This window comes from Macrobrachium nipponense, chromosome 34, assembly GCF_015104395.2.
Source record: "Macrobrachium nipponense isolate FS-2020 chromosome 34, ASM1510439v2, whole genome shotgun sequence".
Classification (NCBI taxonomy): domain Eukaryota; kingdom Metazoa; phylum Arthropoda; class Malacostraca; order Decapoda; family Palaemonidae; genus Macrobrachium; species Macrobrachium nipponense.
In genome coordinates, this window is record NC_061095.1 from 29,699,099 (window position 1) to 29,721,026 (window position 21,928).

At 41.0% G+C, this 21,928-nt stretch overlaps 1 protein-coding gene across 1 annotated transcript in view; it reads left to right on the forward strand.

Annotated features, from left to right (window-relative positions):
• Window positions 1–21,928, forward strand: part of LOC135208072 (helicase POLQ-like) — a 158,704-nt gene that overhangs the window by 92,665 nt on the left and 44,111 nt on the right. The window contains exon 18 of the mRNA XM_064240219.1: window positions 16,790–16,963. Within this exon, the coding sequence (XP_064096289.1) occupies window positions 16,790–16,963 (174 nt within the window). The remainder of the gene's footprint in view (window positions 1–16,789; window positions 16,964–21,928) is intronic.

The following is a 21,928-nucleotide window of genomic DNA, read 5'->3' on the forward strand; positions in this document are numbered from 1 at the left end:
CTCTTGATTTTAATATGTTTTTGGCCTTTGAAGCAGATCTTGGTTATATAGCATTTAAAAGTTTATGTTAAAAATTATTTAGAGTATTGGAAGGTACAATAAAGTTAAAACTCATTGCAACCTTGGGACTTTTGAAGTACCATTGTTTCAACTTTGCCATGGTGTTGGGGTTTTCCTAATGCCTTTTAAATTTTCTAGAAAAAGACACCAAAACTCTCAAGAGATCTCTTAGTACTCAGTACAGACAGTCTTCCATTTATGTCAGAGTTCTGTTCCTGAAGCACAATGGAAATATGTCAAGATGATTGATAGTTATGCCTACATCCCTCTCCAGCTTATCCACCAGAAAAAGATTGGGAATGCCACAGAATTAAAATCTTACCTAATTTACTATATTTTTACTTGTTTCTAATTATTGAAATTCAAAAGGTCGAAACATGAATGATAAAGTAAAGTCATAAAAGTATACAAATAAAAGAGAGAGAGAGAGAGAGAGAGAGAGAGAGAGAGAGAGAGAGAGAGAGAGAGAGAGAGAGAGAGAGAGTTTCACAAATTTCTCTAAAATTCTTTATCTTGGGTTGGGGGAAAGACAAAAGCATTACGAGGTGCTTGCTTGGTCGCCGACCAACCTTCACCGCATATACGTATGAGTTGCCAAATCTCACAGATTCCTTGCTATGGTACAATCTTTGATTGTTTTAATCGGTTACCAGCTGGCACGTCAAGATTTATCCTATTGTTAAGACCGAAGGTTTGTTAGCTATGAAAAATACAAATTGATTAAAAATTTGTCGTTTTTGGACCATGAGTTGAACATACAGAAAAATTCTCCTAACATTTGGCAATGCTTTCTGAGAGTTTCACGAAATTCCAACTCTGAGTATTTTTGTGTAATTATTTTATATACTACTATATAGTATTACATCACTCACATGAGTCACATGCTCGCAGGTGGCTGGGGATAAGTGAAGCACAAGGATTCAACGTCTCATCACCTTTTTATCGAACGTTGCCAATGCTTTATGGAGAAAAAAAGTTTTTATTCTTTTGTAAGCTGTCATAGACTTCTGTAAACTTTGCAAGATTTAAAAGAGGTTTTCTAAAACCAGAGGAAAGGCTAAAGCCATGGCACCTAAGCAAATAGAAAAAGCAAAAGGTATAAATATTATTTCCAACTACGACTTCTTTCACTTCTGCTAATCCTTCTACCTTCACCTCTCCAGCACCCACAACTAATTCTGTTAGACATAAAACATTGCTGTTGAATTGAAGTAAAGAAAATGAACCAAAAAGGGATGAGATAAATGTTAATGAATGCATGTTTTTTTAGTACCAGATTACTTACAATATCTATGTTTATTGTGTCCTAATTGTGCATATCAGAAATTGAATGTGGAATATGTCCATCATCAAATAGATACTTATTTGTAAGTGTATTGTACCATTGATAAAAGTCATGAAATGATTTACAATAACACAACAAAAGGCAAAGGCAGTCAGAGTTGAAAGTTTCCACCCCAGATGCTACTGTTTGTTTATTACACGCTGACTTTAGGTATGTATTATGTACTCTGATGTGGAGAGGGTTTTAGTATTTTTAAGGGCTCAAGCATTTTTTATTTGAAACATTCTCAAAAGATGCAGAATAGATTACTGAATGCTTAAATATGTATATGAAGGAACTAGATAAAAAGATGGACACCCCAATCAGAAGACAGGTGAGGAGAAAAGACTTATAGAGACAGCTAGCAGACTAAGTCGCTAGAGCATTCTTAACATCAAATGCCCATAACTCCAAAGTAAATTTGTCAATATTCCAATGGGTATTACTCTCTATTTTAAAAGATTTTTATATGCATTTTGTGTGTGTGTGTGTGAAATGGAATGATTGGGCTTTAATTTTGTAACAGTATAGATTTTTTTTATTTTTCAATTTTATTTTTTACATTTCTTTTCAAAATTGTTATTAACAGGAAATAGCACAACTTAAAAAAGATTTTTCACATAGTTTTTATTTTTTTAAGAAATCCTATTTCCAGATTATTAATAGACAGTCTCTGGTCATAGAATTGTTCAAATTTGCAATACACTGGTAAATGTTTACAAAATAAAGATTGAAAGACAATGGAAAATTAGCTGTAGATTTCACTTATTTTATTTTATTTTATTTTATTTTTTTGCTATTTTTTTCATCAATCTTCATACTTTCTACAGAGGAGAGTAGGCATGTTTTCTGTTAGTATACAGTATAGATTTTCAGTTAAATCTGTCGGTTCCATCTTTATGAAAAATATGTATACCAGCCCCTTAAGAGTTCCGTGGTAATAAACCGGTTTTCTCCCCTACTACAGTGAACCCTCCTGGTCTAATTGGGTTTTCTGAATTCACTATAGTGCCTACAGCTACACAGCTCGGAAACTAGTTCTGGTCTTCCATCACTTATATCACACTGTTCAGACATAATCTTGGAACATCCGCTGTGACTTGGAACAGATTTTTTATGAATATATTTGAAAAGCACCATAAGCTTGGAATGACGTAAGCCGAGTCCAGCGTAAACCAGGTACTGCCTGTACATGTGCATTACTTGCAAATAAAACGTTGATATTAAAGTTGGTGTGATTATATGCTTACATCATTATCATTTTGAATGTATTGAACTTTTGAGTATTAATAGAGTTCATGTACAACTACTCCAGCATAATAAAGTGCAAAGATTGGTTTATGTATGAATTGTTAATGTGTTGGAGGTGAGGGCTAATGTATCACTGCAACATTACTTCTCAGAATGATGGAAATAACACAAGATACGATGTAGATTTATAATAAGCATAATTTATAAAAAAAAAATGATAGGCTAATACATAAGAAAGGCTACAATAAATATTGAAACAATTTGCATTACACTTTCCAAGTTAGACCCAGGTGGCAAAGAAGAAACTGGAAGATATTGAGTCCCAGTCTCTTCTCACAAATTTGTATGCACAAATATTTTATAAAGATAGCAAGTTGCAGTCTCCTTACACATTTTTATGCAGAAATATTTGATATTTTCAATTTCCAAATGGATTATTATTTAAAAATTTAAAAAAATATTTCCTTATCACATTCTGAACGCTATAGTAAGTTCTTATGTTTTTGGTTTTCTTCATGATGAAAATTTAAACATTCACCTAATCAAATGTTTTATATAAGTAACTTACCAAGTAATTAAATTATAAATTTCTACTTTATGACAGCTCAGAATTTTGAAATTTCAAAATTTGCGGTAGTGCTCTTTTGTTTTGGGTGTAGGTAACTAGCCCCTCCCACTTTCGGGAATGAGTAGGTACAACACAGCTGAAGAGTTCAATTCATTTTAAATGGTCAATGACAATACATGGTTGTTGAGTAGCTCTTTGACTTTGGTACACCAGATGGTTGTCTCCACCTTTGGTGGCATATTCGATTGTTTTAGTGCTAAATATATTAGCTTAGCTTTTGATGTTGACGTATTACCAATTGTAACTTTTTTATTTGGATTATGTCAGACTAGTTTAACTATAAGGTTTTGCAGCAAAGGCTGCAAAACGAGACTGACTCCTGCAAAATATGACAATAACATTATGTGTAGAGGGCAAATTTGAGGCATAGGAAAGCAGTTGCTAGAGCCAAGTCTAGGGCCTCTAGTCAGATGAGTTCACATAAGAATGATGATAATATTTCTGTACCTTCTACACACATGACTGCTTTTCACCTATCACAAGCCCTGTGACTTTTCCTTCTACTCCAATTCCCAGTTCCCTTTCTTAGTCTCGAGGTGGGATAGACCAAAAGTTCGGTCTATTAGTGAACACCATTGCCCAAACTGGGACTTCGGTGAAGGTCCTTATTGATAAAGTGAATAGTTTCAGTGCAAGTGCAGTGGAGGAAGTGGCTACCCATCCCACCGATATTCCTAGACCAAAGTCCCTGCTAAACTTTCGTACCCCTGGGAGGAAGCACATTAGCAGTCCAAGGGAGATCAGTGGGGTTTGCCCTCGGTTAGTTGCCCCCTCAAATGAACCTGTTGAACGCCAGTCACAGGACTCATTGGATGGCCATTGGAAAGGTGTCCCTCTGGAGGTTCACACTCTTTCTTTGAGCGATTCTGACATGGTTGTATATAAAGGGCACCATAGGCATTACTCTAGTGTTTCTAAGGCCACTGGCGTCAGTGGAATACACTTCGCCATCTTCTCGTAAGCGTGCTAAGGAGCGTGAGAACAGTCCGCTCCCCTCCTGTTCTTTTTGGGAGAGCCCCACCGTCAGGTGGCTGAGCATCAAGTTGTGGTTCCAAAACACTCCTCTTCCAAGAAAGTGTCCATGCGCCCAATATTGAACGTCCAGTGCCCGAACATCCTGTGTCTGAGCACCCAGTGACTGAACACTTTAGTGTAAAAGTATTTTGTACTGGTTAACAGCAATGTCAGTTAACGGCTATCCAGTTTTATGGCACTTGTCTAGCGACGCTGTTAACTGGGTTTTCTGTGCCAATCTTTGGTTAGCAGCGCTGATCTCTTAAGTTAACAGCAGTGCCAATCTCTGGTTAACGGCGCCATTAAGCAGGTTTTTAGTGCTGTTATTACCAATTTTCATTCAGCACTGGCCGGGAATGGAACCCCCGCCGTTAACCGAGGGATGCATGTATCAGAACGTCGAGTGTCTTAAAGTACATCATTAGAATGAGCAGTGTCAGAAAGTGTAGTGTATGAACACCCGATATCTGAGTGTTCAGTTTCTGCTAAACACACGCTGTTAAAGTATTCTGCGTCCAGCATCCACACACCTGGAGTCCGAAGGCTTACCTGTGTTGGTGCATGTTTCTGCTCATTTGGTGCTAGAAGAGAAGCACACAGTGCCACAGTTTGAGCACCAATTGCCCCTTCAGTCGGGACAGACGGATTTGGGTTTTCCTGTAGTAGAGGATCCATCATTTGCTCCCATCCAGCGACAGCTCGACAGTATTTTGAGCCTTCCTCAGAAACCTTCCCCAACTACACAGAACCCTCCAAACATTGATGCTTCTTCAGTTTCTGCAGATGAAGAAGATTTAGAATAGGAGCAACTAACTTCTGATTTCTCTGTGCTTCTGAGTTTTTTTCTTTGTTATCCAGCCTTCTTTTCTTCAGCTGTTCCGTTGTCTCATGATGCAACAGCCTGCAGGATCTGCAGGGCTGCCTAGAATGGTGCTGTCATCTCCAGTCTTATTGATTCTGTAAGAAGGTCCACTTTCTCTTCTGCAAGAATTTCATTTATGTCGTCAGAACTAGACCACCTCATCAAAGATGTCTACATATAAGGTGTTTGAAGTGCTGAGCTTCCTTGATTGGAGCATAGGGGCTCTAGCAAAGAAAACTGAAGATTGTACCAGCCTCCAGGAGAAATTTGCCACAGACTGGCTAAGGAGTGCTTGCATGCACAGACAAAACAATCATGGAAGGCACACAGGAATTAGCCATGATTTTTACCACAGGAGTGCTGAAAGAAGAGGGAGTTGTTGTTGGTTTTTCCTATAACTGGCTGAAAAAAGTAACTCCCTTGAAGATTGTCACTGCTGTTCGCTCCTTTAGATCAAGCCAGCCATTTCCTGAAGACTTCAGAACGAGTGATTGCCGAACTGCAAAAGTAATATACGCTTGACCTGCTCATGCAATCCACCAACCATCTGAGAGACTGGGGACGTACTCCTTCAGCTGCCTTCAATATTAGTACTATATCCCCTGTCACAGCAGCCCTTTCGTGGTGGCAGAGGACATTTTCAATCTGGCCTTTGTGGGAACCTCCAATCAGGATGACCCAGTAAGAAGACTTCAGTTAGACCCCCCTAGAAAGTGAAGAACCTGTCCTATTTGCGCCGGTAGGAGCGAGGCTTCTACAGTATTGGGAACAGTGGGAAGTCAGGAGTGTGGTACCTTGGGTTTTGAAAGTCCTCAAGGGGGCTATGCCATCCCGTTCAGGTAGAAACCTCCCATAACATCCTGACCCATCAGCTTAATGGCCTACTCATTAGGCTCAGCGAGGTTTTCGGCACTGTCTCAAGAAGTTTTGGCCCATATCAAGAAAGAGGCTGTGGAATTAGTCAGAGACATAAACTCTGAATGCTTTTACAACTATTTGTCGTCCCCAAGTCATCTTTAAGATGGAGGCCTGTCCTGGATGTAAGTGCACTGAATTTTCTTCATCAAGACCACCAACCTCAGAATGGAAACAAGCCAGTCAGTCTTGCCAGCCACCCAGCAAGGGAACTGGATTGTAACAGTAGACATGCAGGGCACATACTTCTGTATACCAGTACATCTAGAGTCCAGGAAGTATCTGAAGGCCTTCCAATTCTAAGCAATGTGCTTCGGCCTATCCACAGCCCCTCGGGTATTGACACAGGTTCTTGCCTCTCTTACCAAGTGGTTACACCTCAGGGCCATAAATATTTGTCTATATTTAGACAATTGGCTCTACAACCCCCTCCCCTCGAGATCCAAGTGCATAGAGAACCTACGGAAGACACTCCTTCTCATCCGACAGTTAGGCCTACTAATCAACCTGAAGAAGTCTCAGCTGATTCCCTCTCGATTGATACTTTACTTTATTTAGGGATGAAAATCGATTCTCTGAATTTCCAGGCTTTTCCCTCCCATCAGAGAATTTAAAATTGCCTGAAGAAAGTCTAAAACTTCCTCTCTTGTCCCTCCTGCTTGGCCAACAAGTGAATGAGTTTGTTAGGGACCCTCACATCCATAGAGAAGTTCATACCTATAGGGAGATTGCACATCAGACAGCTACAGTTCTTCCTAATGGTCAGTTGGAAAAGGAAAACACTGCCAGATTTGTTTGTCTTCCCCATCACTTCCGAGGTAAAGGAAGACCTTCGATGGTGGCTAGAAGAACACTGGTTTGCAGTGGGAAAGTCGCTACACCCCTTGAACCCCAACCTAACATTATATTCAGATTTGTCCAATCTGGGTTGGGAATCCTCTTAAGACAGCAAGGAAGTTGCAGGGGTGTGGTCTCCAGCAGAAAGAAAATCACATATCAACATGGAAGGAGTTGAGGGCAATCTGTCTAGCTCTTCAATTTTTCTCAACTTTAACACACAGCAAGATAGTAACAGTCAATTCCAACAGCATGACTGCTCTGGCCAATGTCAGGAATCAAAGAAGGACTCAATCATTTTATCTCTACCAAGAGGCCAAAGATCTTCTGGTATGGGCAGAGAGTAACCAGACAATTATTCTCACTCACTTCATTTGAGGAAAGTTAAATGTCCTTGCAGACAAACTTAGGTAATTGCAAACAGGTTATACCAACAGAGTGGACATTGAATCCACAGGTGTGCACCAACATGTTGGAAATGGTGGGGAAAGCCATCGATAGTAGACCTATTTGCAACATCAAGGAACCATCAACTCCCTCTGTATTGTTCGCCAGCCCTGGACCCTCTTGCATGGGCAACAAATGCCAAGCTCCAGGACTGGTCGAACTTAGACTTGTATGCCCTTCCTCTATTCAGCATGGTGAGAGAGGTATTGAGCAAGTTAATTTCTCACAGCAACACCTCAGTGACCCTAGTAGCTCCCCTTTGGCCACAGAAAAAATGGTTTCCAGACCTCCTCAGCCTTCTTGTGGATTACTCAAGACTATTACCTCAGAAACCAAGGCTTCTCAAATAGTCACATTTCCTTTGGTTTCATCAAGGATTATCTGCTCTTGCTCTGACAGGCTTCAGATTGTCAAGAAGCTTGTCAGAGTGGAAATTTTTACAAGGAAAGCTGCAGAAGCAATTGCTAAGTGTAGGCACCAATCCTCAGCAAATATCTACCAAACAAGCGGTCGGTATGTAGAACAAGGTGTCGAGAACATGGTATCTTCTTCTGAAACCACTGTAGCTAATATTGCAGATATTTTACTTTATCTGAGGTCAATGAAGGGGTTAGCTACCTCAACCATAAAAGAATACAGAGCAGTGTTGTCATCAGTTTTTAAACATAGAAGTTTAAACTTGTCTACAAACCAGGATATTTCAGATTTGATAGTGTCTTTGTATATGACTAAACAGAAGGAATCATCTACAGATGCTTGGAATCAAGATAGTGAACTTTTAGGCTCTCCTTTTGAACCCTTGGACTCCTCTTCCTTAAGGGATCTGACATGGAAGATTATATTTTTAATGGCCTTATATATTTTGTATTGCACCCAAGGCAAGAGCATTTATATGTTGGCTTGTTAGCTTTAGCAACTGTCGGAGTACTCCCTTGTTGCAAAGCACCCACCAAAGTAGGGGCAACCCAGGGGTGTAACACCACACCACTACAGGTCGAGATGAGCTCAGACTAGAGGCAGTATCTACCTACTGCAGATCTCTCACCAGGTAAGGTTACAACTAGTATTTCACAATGCTAGCTAACTTACTCATTCTAATTCTTTTTCTGTACTGAATGTTTTTTAGAGTAGTGTATGTCCATAGATCGCACCACCTGTCAATGTGGGAGTCAGCTAAGTAATTACTTGGTAAGTTACTTATATAAAAATGACATTTTTATATTAAAATAAGGTTTTACATATACTGACCAAGTAATTACATAATGGGAGCTCTCCCACCTCATCATCTCCCCTCATATGGAAATAGGGACAAACAAATTGAGCTTTTCAGCTGTGTTGTACCTATTCATTCCTGAAAGTGGGCGAGACTTATTTATTACCTACACCTAAAACAAAAGAGTGCTACCACGAGTTTCGAAATTTCAAAATTTTGAGCTGCCATAAAGTAGAAATGTATAGCTATGGAATTACTTATAAGTGTATATATATATATATATATATATATATATATATATATATATATATATATATATATATATAATATATATATATATTTCTTCCCAGCTTGTTCCCATTTTTATATGGGGTCGCCGTTTCGGATGAGCCGTTTCCATCTATTTCTATCCTACGCTTCTGCCTCACAATTTTTCCCTTCTCGTGTAAGTCTCCTCACACAGTCCTTCCATCTCTTTCTGGTCTCCCTCTTCTTCTTCTTCCTTGCACCTCCACCCCCATAGTATGTCTCCCAACATGGTCCTCATCTCTCCTTTACAGGTGTCCATACCAATCTCATTTGCCCCCCCCCCCCCTCCCTTCCTGCACTTCTTTGATACTTTCCACCACCTTAGTCGACCCCTTATGTAGTCATTTCTGATCCTATCCTCTCTTATCACCCCAGACATCCACCTAAGCATTCTCATTTCTGCCACATCCATCATCTTCTGCTCAGTTTTTCTCATGCTTGCTGTTTCCATACCATACAGCATTGCTGTTCTTACCACCGTCTTGTGAAATTTTCCTTTTAACCTAAGCGGCACTCTTTTGTCACAAGAACTCCAGAGGACCGCTCTCCAGTTGAGCCAGCCTGCCTGTACCCGATGTTTTACTTCTTCTTCCATACTTCCTCCAGCATTAGCAAAACATCCCAAATACTTAAAACTTATCAACTCTCCTTATTTGCTCTCCACCAAGCTGAATACTTTCTCTATCATCCCCCTCAGTGGGGGTACACATATATTCTGTCTTAGATCTACTTATCTCATTCCTCTGTCCTCCAGTACTTGTCTCCATCTTCCAATTTCACTTCCAGATCTTTCCTGCTCTCGCACACAGAACAATATAATCATCCGCATACAATATGTTTCCATGGTACTGTCTCCCTTACTTCCTCTATTATAACATCCATCACTATGTTAAAGATAAATGGGCTCAGAGCTGACCCCTGGTGTAATCCTACTCTCACCTCAAAACCTTCTGTCTCCTCAACACTGCTGCTCCACTGTGGTATATACGTTCCGTACATCTCTTGTATCAATCGCACATACTTCTCTGGCACCATCTTCTCCCTCAGACTCCTCCATACCTCTTGTCTCTGACTCGGTCATAAGCCTTTTCAAGGTCAATGATACCATATGTAGGTCCTTTGCCTTTCCCCGAATTTCTCCATTATTTGCCTCAGGCAAAATATACCATCTGTTCCCCTTCCCTTCATAAATCCCATCTGCTTTTTACCTATTTGTACTTCTTCTCTCAGTCTAGCATCTATCATCCTTTCCAGTATCTTCAAAGTGTGGGACATCAATTTAATGCCCTTATAATTACCACACTCTTGGACATCGCCTTTCCCTTTAAAAATTGGGATCAATATACTCCCACGCCACTCATTTGGTATCTTTTCCTGTTCAAGGATCTTTATCATAAGATCGTACAGTATATCCACTCCTTCATCTCCTAATGCTTTCCATGCTTCCACTGGAATCATGTCTGTCCGGTGCCTTCCCATTCTTCATCTTCTTCAGTGCATTTAGTACCTCTTGCCTAGAAAACCTCATTACCATGCCAATGTTCACTTGCCCATCCTCTCTTATTAGTCTATTATTTTCTTCATTTAACAACTGTTCGAAATATTCTTTCCATCTCTTCACAATGTCTTCCTCCTTTCTAAGTACTACACCATCTTGTTCCTTTATTTGTTTGATATGTGTAATATCTTTGGTGCTCTTATTTCTAGCCTTTGATAGCTTGATCATCATGATCATCTTCTTTAATATATATATATATATATATATATATATATATACATACACACTTTTACTTTTAGGGCACAATTTTTCACGGATACAACATTCATTGAATAGAATGGCTTTTTCACTGTTAACCAGTTTTTTTAAATTGCTTCATATTTTCTAATTATTTTCTTCACTTCATTATTCAGGTTACTAATGAACACATAATGGGGTTCTTCCATTTACTCCAGTATTTTTACACGCAACAGCTGTTTCGTCAACCTATATGTATTGACTTTATCAAGCGTACTGATACAAATAAGAACCTGCATGGGTTTTTTGACGTCATGAGACCTAGTTTTAAGTATTTACAAAAGACTATAGTGAAACATAAACTAAGACAAACAAATAAATATGTTAACAACAGAAGTTATATCCAAAGTTGAAAGTAAGTTATTATATACACATTATACATAAATATTTAATACATATATGTTTAATTCACTGGATGTCAGTGTGCGCTCCTGTCCGCGTGTGGTGGTTTTGTTCCACGCAGTTGAAGGGCTGCCTCCTACACGAGGGTAAGGATCTTTCTGCCTCGCATTGGATGTTAAGGTTGGGGCGTTGTATGGTGATGCTGACTGCTTCTGACATTAATAAATGGCTGTAGTTGCCCTCCTTGTGTATTATTTTGGTGTTTGTGAGAAGTTCTTGTAGGGATGGTTTATTATTCTGGGTATCCACAAAGTACTGGTGAATGGCGCCTTGGTTTCTATGGGCCTGTATGCGTCGTTTCAGTGTAGTGGCTGTATGTCCGATATAGCATTTTTGGGGGGACTGACATTGCTCGTCAGCACAGACAAACTCGTATACTATATGAGATTCAACCTCTTTCTCCGTCGATGGGGCCATACTATTTTTCATTACCAGTGAGGCCATAAGGTTCGGCTTGCAGTAAATTCTTGGTGTTATTTTGTTATATGGCGCTAGGGGGATGGTTCCTCTTCGCAGTATACCAAGGATGGCTTTCCTTTCATCTTTGTGGTGTTTGTTGTATGATATCTGATGGTATATCACTATTTCTTTGTCTTTGTCTTGTGCGTTGTTCCTCGGGGTCGGGTTATGGAAAGCCTCTAATCTCTTTTTGACAACTTGCTGGATCATGTCATCTGGGTAGCCGTTATTTTATTATAAAAATGTCATGTTCAGTTGCATATCTAGCCTCGTACAGACACAGTGCACACTAGTTAACTTTCCCTTACTTACATCTAACTTAATACGTGAATGGAAACGCTAGTGTAAAAGCCTTTGGTGATGCTGATTATATAATACTGTATAGCGATGCATATTTCTCTATATCGGACACACAGCTAGTGTAAAAGCCTTTGGTGATGCTGATTATATAATACTGTATAGCGATGCATATTTCTCTTTTTGAAAAGTAAAAACTTTTGTCAGTATATTTTATGTTAGCGATATGCTTCAAAAAATCCTCCATGTACTCTATAAATATGATTGTTTTGATATTATTCTATTCACATCCTTGATATTTTATAGATATCATCCATCAAAAATTTCTGTCAAACTTTGGACCATTTTGACATTTGTTGTTTTTCACTTTTTTTTAACATACTACAATAAAGTAAAAGTATTCAGCTTCAAAATGACATTAAAGCTAGCTGATACTATAAAGAATGTTCTTATATGGTTTTGCATTTAGTGTACATACATATAAAATGATCGTGCTATTAAAATTATGTAGCTTATAAACATTGTTTAGGCCCTTATTTAATGCAAAACTTTCTATTCAGTCAGAAAAATATAAACATTTTAAGCAGGTATGTACTTACTTATTTATTATGAATACAATGAATTCTTATTTACTCCTGTTGATAATTTTTTGTGAAACTGGGTATACTGTACTTTAACGAAGGATTATCTTTAGTAATTATTAAGAAAAAGCATACTACGTATACAAGGCACCGTAAAGAGGTTAGGGCTACACATTCATGAAGTAAATGGTAAGTTTCTCACAAAGAAAAACAGCACATGGTCAAAGAATGCATACACTTGGTGTCACAATTTTTTTCCTAAAGTGAAATGCTGAGGACAGTTGTCACCTTAACAAACACAATGGCAAACAAAGCCATTTTCCCTTAGTTTGCTAGACTGCTGGTAGAGCAGCGGCACACCAGTTGTGAAATAGCAGGTGAATGGCTGTTGTTCATACGCAAACAAACCCTCGGTCTTAACAATAGGATAATATTTAGCGCCTTGCTGGATCCGGTAAAAAAGTAGATGAAAACAAGGAATCTTGTGGTATCTGGCAATGCATGCGTAGATCAGGTTCAAGATGGAGACCCCGTGCTCGGTGTTGGCAGCCATGAGGGAAGGCGACTTCATGCTGTCAATAGACTTGAAGGACGCATACTTCCAAATCCGTGTTCATCCCACGTCCAGGAAGTTCCTTCGCTTCTCTGTGGCGGACAAGATCTTCGAGTTCAAAGTCTTATGCTTCGGGTTGTCCACAGCCCCTCAAGTGTTGACAAGGGTCTTCTCTCTTGTCAAGTTGGGCCCATGCTCAGGGGATCCGTTTGCTGAGGTACCTCGACGATTGGTTGGTCTTGGCAGTTTCCAGGGAAAAGCTGCTGCAAGACAGGGATCGTCTTCTTTGGTTCTGCCTGGACCTGGGCATATTAGTCAACCAGGAAAAGCCGAACCTCGTACCCACTCAAAGGATTCTCTACCTGGGCATGGTCATCGATACGACTGTGGCGAGAGTTTTCCCGTCGGATCAGAGATTGGAGAAGTTGCGGGCTGTGGCGCGTAACTTCCTCTCAAAGTCGCATCAGTCAGCTCATCAGTGGCAGGTTCTTCTGGGAGTGCTATCTTTCCTGGAGAAGCTGGTCTCTCATGGGCGTCTTCATCTTCAGTCTCTGTTGGTGGCTGGACGACCAGAATCTATTGAAGGGCGTCCCTCTGCGCTCTACTCCCTCCGGACTTCCTTGCTGTTCTCGGACGCACCTCCTCCCTCGCAGTTGCCGCCGCGCACTTAGGCGGCCTCATTGCTTCAGGCGTTTGGGGTTTAGAGGACAAGCAGCAGCATATCAACGTCTTGGAGTTGAAGGTGGCTTTCCTTGGTCTGAAGGAGTTTCGGGGGATGGTAGAGGGTCACTCTGTCATTCTCATGTCGGACAACACCACGGTGGTAGCCTACGCGAACAAACAGGGAGGCCTAGTTTCTCAGCAGCTTCATACCTTGACCGTCGAACTTCACCAGTGGGCAATCAGCAATTCAGTAGAGCTTTCAGCCAGGTATATCCAAGGGAAACTGAACGTGGTCGCAAACAAACTCAGTCGCTGGGATCAGATCTTAGGCACAGAGTGGTCCTTTCATCAGTGGTGGCGGAACAGGCTTTTCAGATTTGGGGAGGACCCATGCTGGACCTTTTCGCGACACGTTTACAACAGGAAGCTGGAAGTGTTCTGTTCAGTGGTCCCAGATCCCTTGGCATTGGCAGAAGACGCATTCCAACATCCCTGGGACAACCTGAAGGTGTATGCCTTCCCTCCGTTTTGTTTGATCCGTCAGGTTCTGAACAGGCTGTTGGGTTCACAGGGTCTCAGAATGGCTGGTGGCCCCTCTGTGGCCTCAGGCGGAATGGTTTCCAGATCTGCTATTGTTGTTGTCGGAGATTCTGAGGGAGATTCCGCCTTGGCGGCATCTCCTGTGTCAGCCCTATGCAGAAAGGTTCCACCAGTCAGTAGAATCCCTGTCTCTTCACAGTTGGAGGCTATCAACTATCTCCTCCGAGAGAGAGAGGCTTTTCTCAGAAGTCAGCTGGGCACATGTCCAGCAGTCTTAGAAAGTCAACCTCCGCAGTTTACCAAGGCAAATGGGTGATCTACTGTGATTGGTGTCATAAACAGGGTTTTTCTCCACCTGCGACCTCTATTCAGCGAATAGCAGACTTTTTAACTTTCCTCAGAGATGAGAAACGTTTGTCTGTGTCAGCTATTAGAGGCTACAGGGCGGCTCTGAGTTTGGTGTTACGCCTGAAGGGTATCGACGTCTCCTCTTCCTGGGAACTTTCCCTGCTAGTTAAGGGGTTTGAGCAGTTGTCTTCTCCTAGAGAGCTCAAGCCCCCAATGTTGTATGTTTCCTTGGTGCTTAAGAGCTTGACTAAGAGCCCATATGAGCCCTTGTGCCGCTCATCTGATAGGAACCTGACACTTAAGACAGTTTTCCTTTTGGCGTTGGCATCTTCCAAAAGGGTAGGAGAGCTCCACGGTCTGAGTTATGAGGTGAAGCACACAGGGGTTGGAACTCAGTGTCCTTCGAATTTGTTCCGGAGTTCGTGGCCAAGACCCAAAATCCCTCGGTGCATGATGACAGGTTCGCTTTGTTCTCCATTCCCTCACTGACTGACTTTGTGGGTGGTGATGCTCAAGAGCTTTTGTTGTACCCTGTTCTGGCCCTGCGTTACTATCTTTAAAGGACTCGGCACCTTAGACCAAGCTGCCGCAGGCTTTTTGTCAGTACAGGCCATACTAAGAAAGAGGTGTCTAAGAATACTATCTATTTTTTGGATATGGGAAGTCATCAGGCAGGCATACTTGGTTCTTGATGATTCCATCGCCACGTCTGTGCAGGCTAGAGCACATGCCGTTAGGGGTATTGGTCCCTCTCTGGCTTTCAAAAAGAACTTGGCTGTACATGGAGTGCTGAGCACTGGTACTTGGTTACGCCAGTCCATGTTCACTTCTTTCTATCTTAAGGATGTTGCCCACAGTTCTATGGACACATTTTCCCTGGGTCTGTGGTGGCTGCCCAACAGGTGGTGTAACTCATAGTTGCCCTTAACGGGGCACCTTTGTATCTTACCTAAGATGATTGTGTGGATGAGAGAATGAGTGAGTTGGTTGGGCTCCTTCTTTCTCTTGTACCGTTCCTTCTTCCTTCAGGCAGTTTAAGGAATTGACATGTCATTTGCTGGACTGGTCTGATACAGGTGAGTGAGTTAGTCATACTGGTAGTGTGGTCGTGCAGTATTCAATATCTTACCTACTATTTAGTAGCATAGGCTCCGCTCCTGGGCAAGGAGGAGTCGGGAGTACTACAAACCCCAGTGCCCTGGTTTGTTTTTTGGACAGTCACAGTTTTTCTTTGGTTCCCTATACAATGGTTATCCCATATATCATTCGTATGTCTCTCAGGTTCTGAGTGGTTAGATTTTAGTGTATCTAGCTTCTCAACGGCTTCAGTCCCTCTCTAAGAACTATTTTCTTTTGAGAGCTGGACTGGCGGGTAGGCAGCCAGTCTAGGATGTCTTATACCTCCCTCCAAGTATGAGTCTATCCTATTGTTAACCAAGACCGAGGGTTTTGTTCGCGTATGAAAAAAACAAAAAAAAAAAAAAAAAAATGACAAATTTTCTAAGACAATTTGTATTTTTCATAGCTACAAACCTAAGGTCTGAACGTTATACTGCCCGCCTCTAGCCGCCCCTCTTTTTATTAAGTCATCCTGAGTTGGGAAAAACTGGCGTGTATGTTCGGTGTTTGACCACTCTTCACCCAATCTACGCATGCATTGTCAGATACCACAAGATTCCTTGCGTTCATCTACTTTTTTACCAGATCCAGCAAGGCGCTAGAAATTATCCTATTGTTAAAACCTCAGGTTTGTAGCTATGAAAAATACAAATTGTCTTAGAAAATTTTTCATATTTTATATGTACTACTGTATTTTAACTTTTATATATGTACTATAGCATAAGCTCTTGAAATGTAAATTTAATGTATTACAATAGTCATTTGTATATCAGAATACACTGCCAAGCATCTACCCATCTACCATCTTCAGAGTATAATACTATGGATTTACATTTTGTAAACTTATAACCTATAATTATGTATTGATATTGGTGATAACAAATTAATTTTTATGAAACATTGTTAAAAGTAAATTTTAGCTAATTTTTAAACCATGTTGATAGTAAAAACTGAGCTAATTCTGATGGAAAATTGTGATAAGAAAACTCATTTTTCATTATTCAATATATTTTATACTTGGTTAGTCAGCACTTACGGGAGACTCATCTCATGACATTGTATTAAATATGTAGAGTAGCAGCATAAACTTTTAGCCTTTCATAGTGACCTATAATGTTCTAATTTACTTATGCTTATAAACCTTATTAATATTTTATATCTTGTTTTTCCAGAAAACATCAGAAAATGTTCTACAGCGGTTCTACGTTGCACTTATTTTGTATCAGTTATGGCTGGGAACTGGAATATGGGAAGTTAGTGACCATTTCCATATGCATCGTGGCTTCACCCAGCAGCTCTTACTAGCGTCCTCATCTTTTTCTTCTTGTGTTCAGCATTTTTGTCAGGTAGGGTTATAATCCACAAGTCTTCTGTTTTTCAAACCATTTACATAACCTATTAAACATCATGCAGTGTCAGGATACAGTTGACCACCATAACATCAGTGACATTACTTAAGAACTTTCATAATGTGCATCTAAAATCAAATATAAATAGCAAATGGGTAACAAGATATTTAACCCTCTTACGCCGACTGGACGTATTTTACGTTGACATTTTTTGTCTCTCGGGTGCCGACTGGACGTATTTTACGTCGACATACAAAAGTTTTTTTTTTAAATTCGCTGAAAAATACTTATAGGCCTACCAGCCTAAACTTTTGAATCATGCGCCTTGGGGGGATGTTGGGAGTTCACGGATCAAGGCCTTGTTTTGTTTTGAAGCATGACCAAAGTGCGCATGCGCGATATCCCTTCTTCTCGCTCCAGCCAGCATCAGTAGTGCATCATCCGAGAGCGATCTTTCGTCAAAAGCGTGTTTTTCTGGACTTGTGCGAGACTTTGAGCATTTGTGTTGCTACAGGACATTCATAGATATGTGTGAACCGCGAAAGGCGCGTTTTACCTGTCGGAAGGGATCCGTGTAAGGCGAGTTTTGGACCTGGATGCTGGCGAGGGGCCAAGCACCCAGCATGACCCCGATCCTCAAGGCCGTTCTGTGCGGCCACGTGTGGCTGAAAGTGTTTCAGGAACACAGCGTATGCCTTTGGTTACCCCTAGGAAGCATGTGGGCGTCCTTAGGGGCATTCGTAGGCATTTGGGAGGCCTCCAACCAAGGGACATAGATGAATATCTATCGGAGCTTGATCGGGAACATGTCGCAAGTCCTCATTTTGATGGCGGATGGTCATCGAGTGATGAGGACATCAGTCCCGATGAAAGTGAGGATGAATATATGCCCCCAATGTCCGTTCCAGGCTCACATCCCGAAAGTGAGCTCGAATTCAGTGGGTTCAGTGCTTTACGAGGGGGGAATCTGAGGAGGGGGAGGATGGGGATACGGGTCAAGTTTTTATCGCAGAGGATGATACAGAAAGTGAAGGCCTAAGTGAGGGTGATGGGCCAACGGGGGAGGGTAGAGTGCAATATCGTGCCCGCACCCGTGTGCGCGCACGGGGCACGTAGAAGGTCAGCTCGTCGCACCAGCCAAGGTGAAGGTCGGTCGTCAGAGAGTGACGAGGGGTGGACGGAGGACCCCACCACCCCTCCTAACATGCACCCCTTCACGGCAACCCCTGGGCTCACCGTACCAGTACCCCTGACTGTTTTGGGGTTCATCCAGCTTTTCCTTACGCGGGAATTGCTGGAATACCTGGTACACAAGACGGTGGACTACGCTCGGTACTGCCAGTATGAACTGAGGACGACCTTGTCGTATTACTGGCGGGGTTGCAACCTCATTGACATGGCGCATTTTTTGGGGCTCCACATTTATTTTGGTATGACACCTGCTTCCGACGTCAGGCAATATTGGAGGAGGAATTATTTTTTATGTATGCCTAATGTGCCTGGCGTTATGTCCCGTGATAAGTTTCCTGGCGGTTGGACAGGTACTTCAATGCCTTCAACCAGAAGGGCCATACCCCGGAATAACAGTGATCGCCTCATTTTAGTGCGCCCAGTGTTGGATTATCCAGTGATCGGTGTAGAAATCTCGTGATTCCTGGAAAGAACCTGTCTTTGGATGAGGAGATGATGCCTTACAAGGACGTCTTAGTATAAAAGTGTATAACCCCAAGAAGCCGAAGAAATATGGTGTGAAATTCTTTCTTATTACCGAGGCCAACCACTGGATACGTCATGGACTTTTCAGTGTATTCCGGGTCTTCTCCACGCTGCGTGACACTGTATTCAGTCTTGTGGAACGTTTCCGTAACCAGGGATATCACCTGTTTATGGATAATTATTATAACTCGGTATCCCTGGCCCAGGAACTGTATGAAGCTGGTGTGCACGTCAGTGGTACCCTTCGGTTGGTGCGTTGGGGCCCTCCCCGAATGTCCTCAAGAGGTTCGCTAGTCATCCACAACACCTGGCAAGAGGAGAGACAGAGTGGCGGTGAAGGGCGCTGTCCTTCGTCATCTGTTGGAAGGGTGTCCGACTCGTCCCCATGATTACGACGAGTCATGAACCCATCCAAGAAGATATCGTACAGCAGAAGAAGACACGTCGACAGGGCCGAGTTGTGTTTGAGGAGTTTTGTATCGAGCGGCCTACCGTCATTGGGCACTACAACAGGCACATGGGAGGAGTTGATCTCTTTGATCAGCTCATCCAGTATTACTCCCTTCGCCAGGAGAACCAGAAGGTGGACACACAAGCTCCTCAAATACATCCTTCAGTTTGGCCCTCCAAAATGCTCACATACTGTACTGTGGGTACCGCGGTGACAATCTTCTGAGGTTGACCCACTTACAGTTCCTAGAGGAAGCCGGGAATGCCTCATCAACTTCGATCCCGATGAGTGGCCTTCCATAACTGACCCCCTGCCCCGAGCTGCAGATCTGCCCCCTAGCGGAAAGGGCAGATAGGAGGGCCAACTTCGGTCGACCTGCCGCTGCTCCCCTGCTGACGACGCCCCTCTTGCTGCCGGCCCCACCATCACTGCTTCTCGTCGGGTAGTGGACCCTGTGTGTCGGCTGCAGCTAGGGGATCACATACTGGAGGCCTTACAAGGGCGAAGGCAGAAACGGTGCCGGGTGTGCCATATGAATGGCAGAAGGAGAGACACCCGGTTCTTCTGTCGTCTCTGTAAAGTTGCTCTTTGCAGGATAGGGGAGTGTGACCGAAAATACCACACTAAGGTCATGTATTGGAGCGCGCCCCCTAAACCGACAGCGGAGGGCGCACGGGTGGGAGCCGGGTCCATCAGCCAGTAAGGGCGGCAGCGATGTCCCGCCATCCACCTGTACCTCGTCATGTTGAGTGGAAAAAAATGCAAGACTCTTCAATGGAGGAGGGAGAAAAACAAGAATAGAACGAAGAGTCAGGATTACGAGTGAGTATTCTGCATTTATTTTATATTTATTTTTATATTTATTACAATTTTTTTATATATCCGTATCTATGCATGATAAAATAATAATAAGACATTTCATTGGTATGCGAAAAGAGAAGTGTCACCTGCATTCCTTTTATTTATGTATTGGTACCAGAATAAAAAAAATGTAATATATATATTTTACGATATATATATATATATATATATATATATATATATATATATATATATATATATATATATATATATATATATATTATAAATATTGGTTTTTTTTGGGTAAGCAAATTAACTTACAGTCTAGTAATATTCAATCATTTACTTCACTTTAAAACAAATTGCAAGTCTCTAGAAACAATATCTCGATTTATGGTGAATATTTGAAAAAAATATTTTTATTCCGTCCGCACGCCGATTCTCAGCAGCGAATCTCCGAAATGCGTAGGTCACCTTCTCCTAATATTTGTGCCTTTTCATATTACGCTTTTTTTTTTAGTTTTATATATGAAAATGCGTGCAAAAACATGCACAATATAACAAAAAATATTGGAAGGTTGTAGCATCTTTTCATTTTCTTTATATTTGCATATAAAAAAAAATTTTAAACAAAAATTCGACATTTGGTCAATTTAACTCGTCCGAAATGGTCGAAAACTGCATTTGTAAGCTAAAACTCTTACAGTATCGTAATATTCCATCATTTACCTTCATTTTGAAACAAATTGCAAGTCTCTATAACAATATTTCGATTTATGGTGAATTTTTAAAAAAATTATTTTTTTACATCCGCGCGCTACGAATTCATGCATCATTTTGTGATAATATTTTCTCTGTGTTGCTTTTATCGTTTTACTATGTTTTATATACCAAAATGATCGCAATTTAGTGCACATTACAACAAAAAAAAGTAACTTGTTGCCTTTACCCGTTTTGCGCACAGCGCGATTTGAATACAATTATATATGAAATTTCGTTTTTGCACTATCATATATTGCATTATTTATATATGATAATGATAATTTTTTTCATTTCTGATGGTTGCATACTAAACTTCAAGCAATGACAAAAAAAGGAGCCAAAAATGAACTCTTAATCTTGAAAACTAAGCGCGCTGTGATTTTTTGAAAAAAATATTTTTTCCGCTTCCCGCGCTCACTCTCAAACCCCTCCGGATACGGGGGTCATTTTTTTATTTACCGCTCCGGCGTAAGAGGGTTAATTAGGCATTCATTTTTATTCAACCAGACTGTTGGGCTTCTTTTAGATATTGTAGTCACTGTCTCGTTTTGAAGGAGTTACTCTTTCCATAGTCTAACCAGAGCTCCATGATGACCAGACTGATGTCAAAGAATTATCTTTTAGCAGGTCTCGTGTCCAGGTATTGTATCGTAATAATAAACATTATAACACGTGATAAGGTATAAATGGACTCGGATAAGAGGGCACTTTTTCTTATCCTCAGCAAATGCTTGAACCCAGTTTGCCTGTGTCTAAACCCACAAAAAGAAGTGGCTATGTGCCATCATGTTGTTTATATACGACCAAAAATAGACTAAGAAGCCATTACTTTTTTCTGGTCAGCCGTGTAAAGTGTACCGAAACCAGCGCTCCATAATTTCATTTACCTAGGATCATGGAAACATTTCATTAAGAGATAAGTGCATAATTTTAAGTTCCATTTTAAAAATTTTTAGTTAAGACTTTGGAACAATAATTTAATTATGTGCGAACGCCATAAACCAGCTTTTTTGCGAGTACCTATTGGCACTTCTCACAATTTCTGATCGTTATTTGTAAAAGCACAAATTGTTTTGAAGAATTTATCATTCTGTTTAGAGGTTTTATCTAAAGAAATGTTCCACATTTATTATTAATATATAGACAATAATTTCCAAGAACAATGTCTGAAATAGCCTACTAGTCAGTAGCCTACAATCTACATCAATTCAGTGAGAATAAGTTAGCTAGAC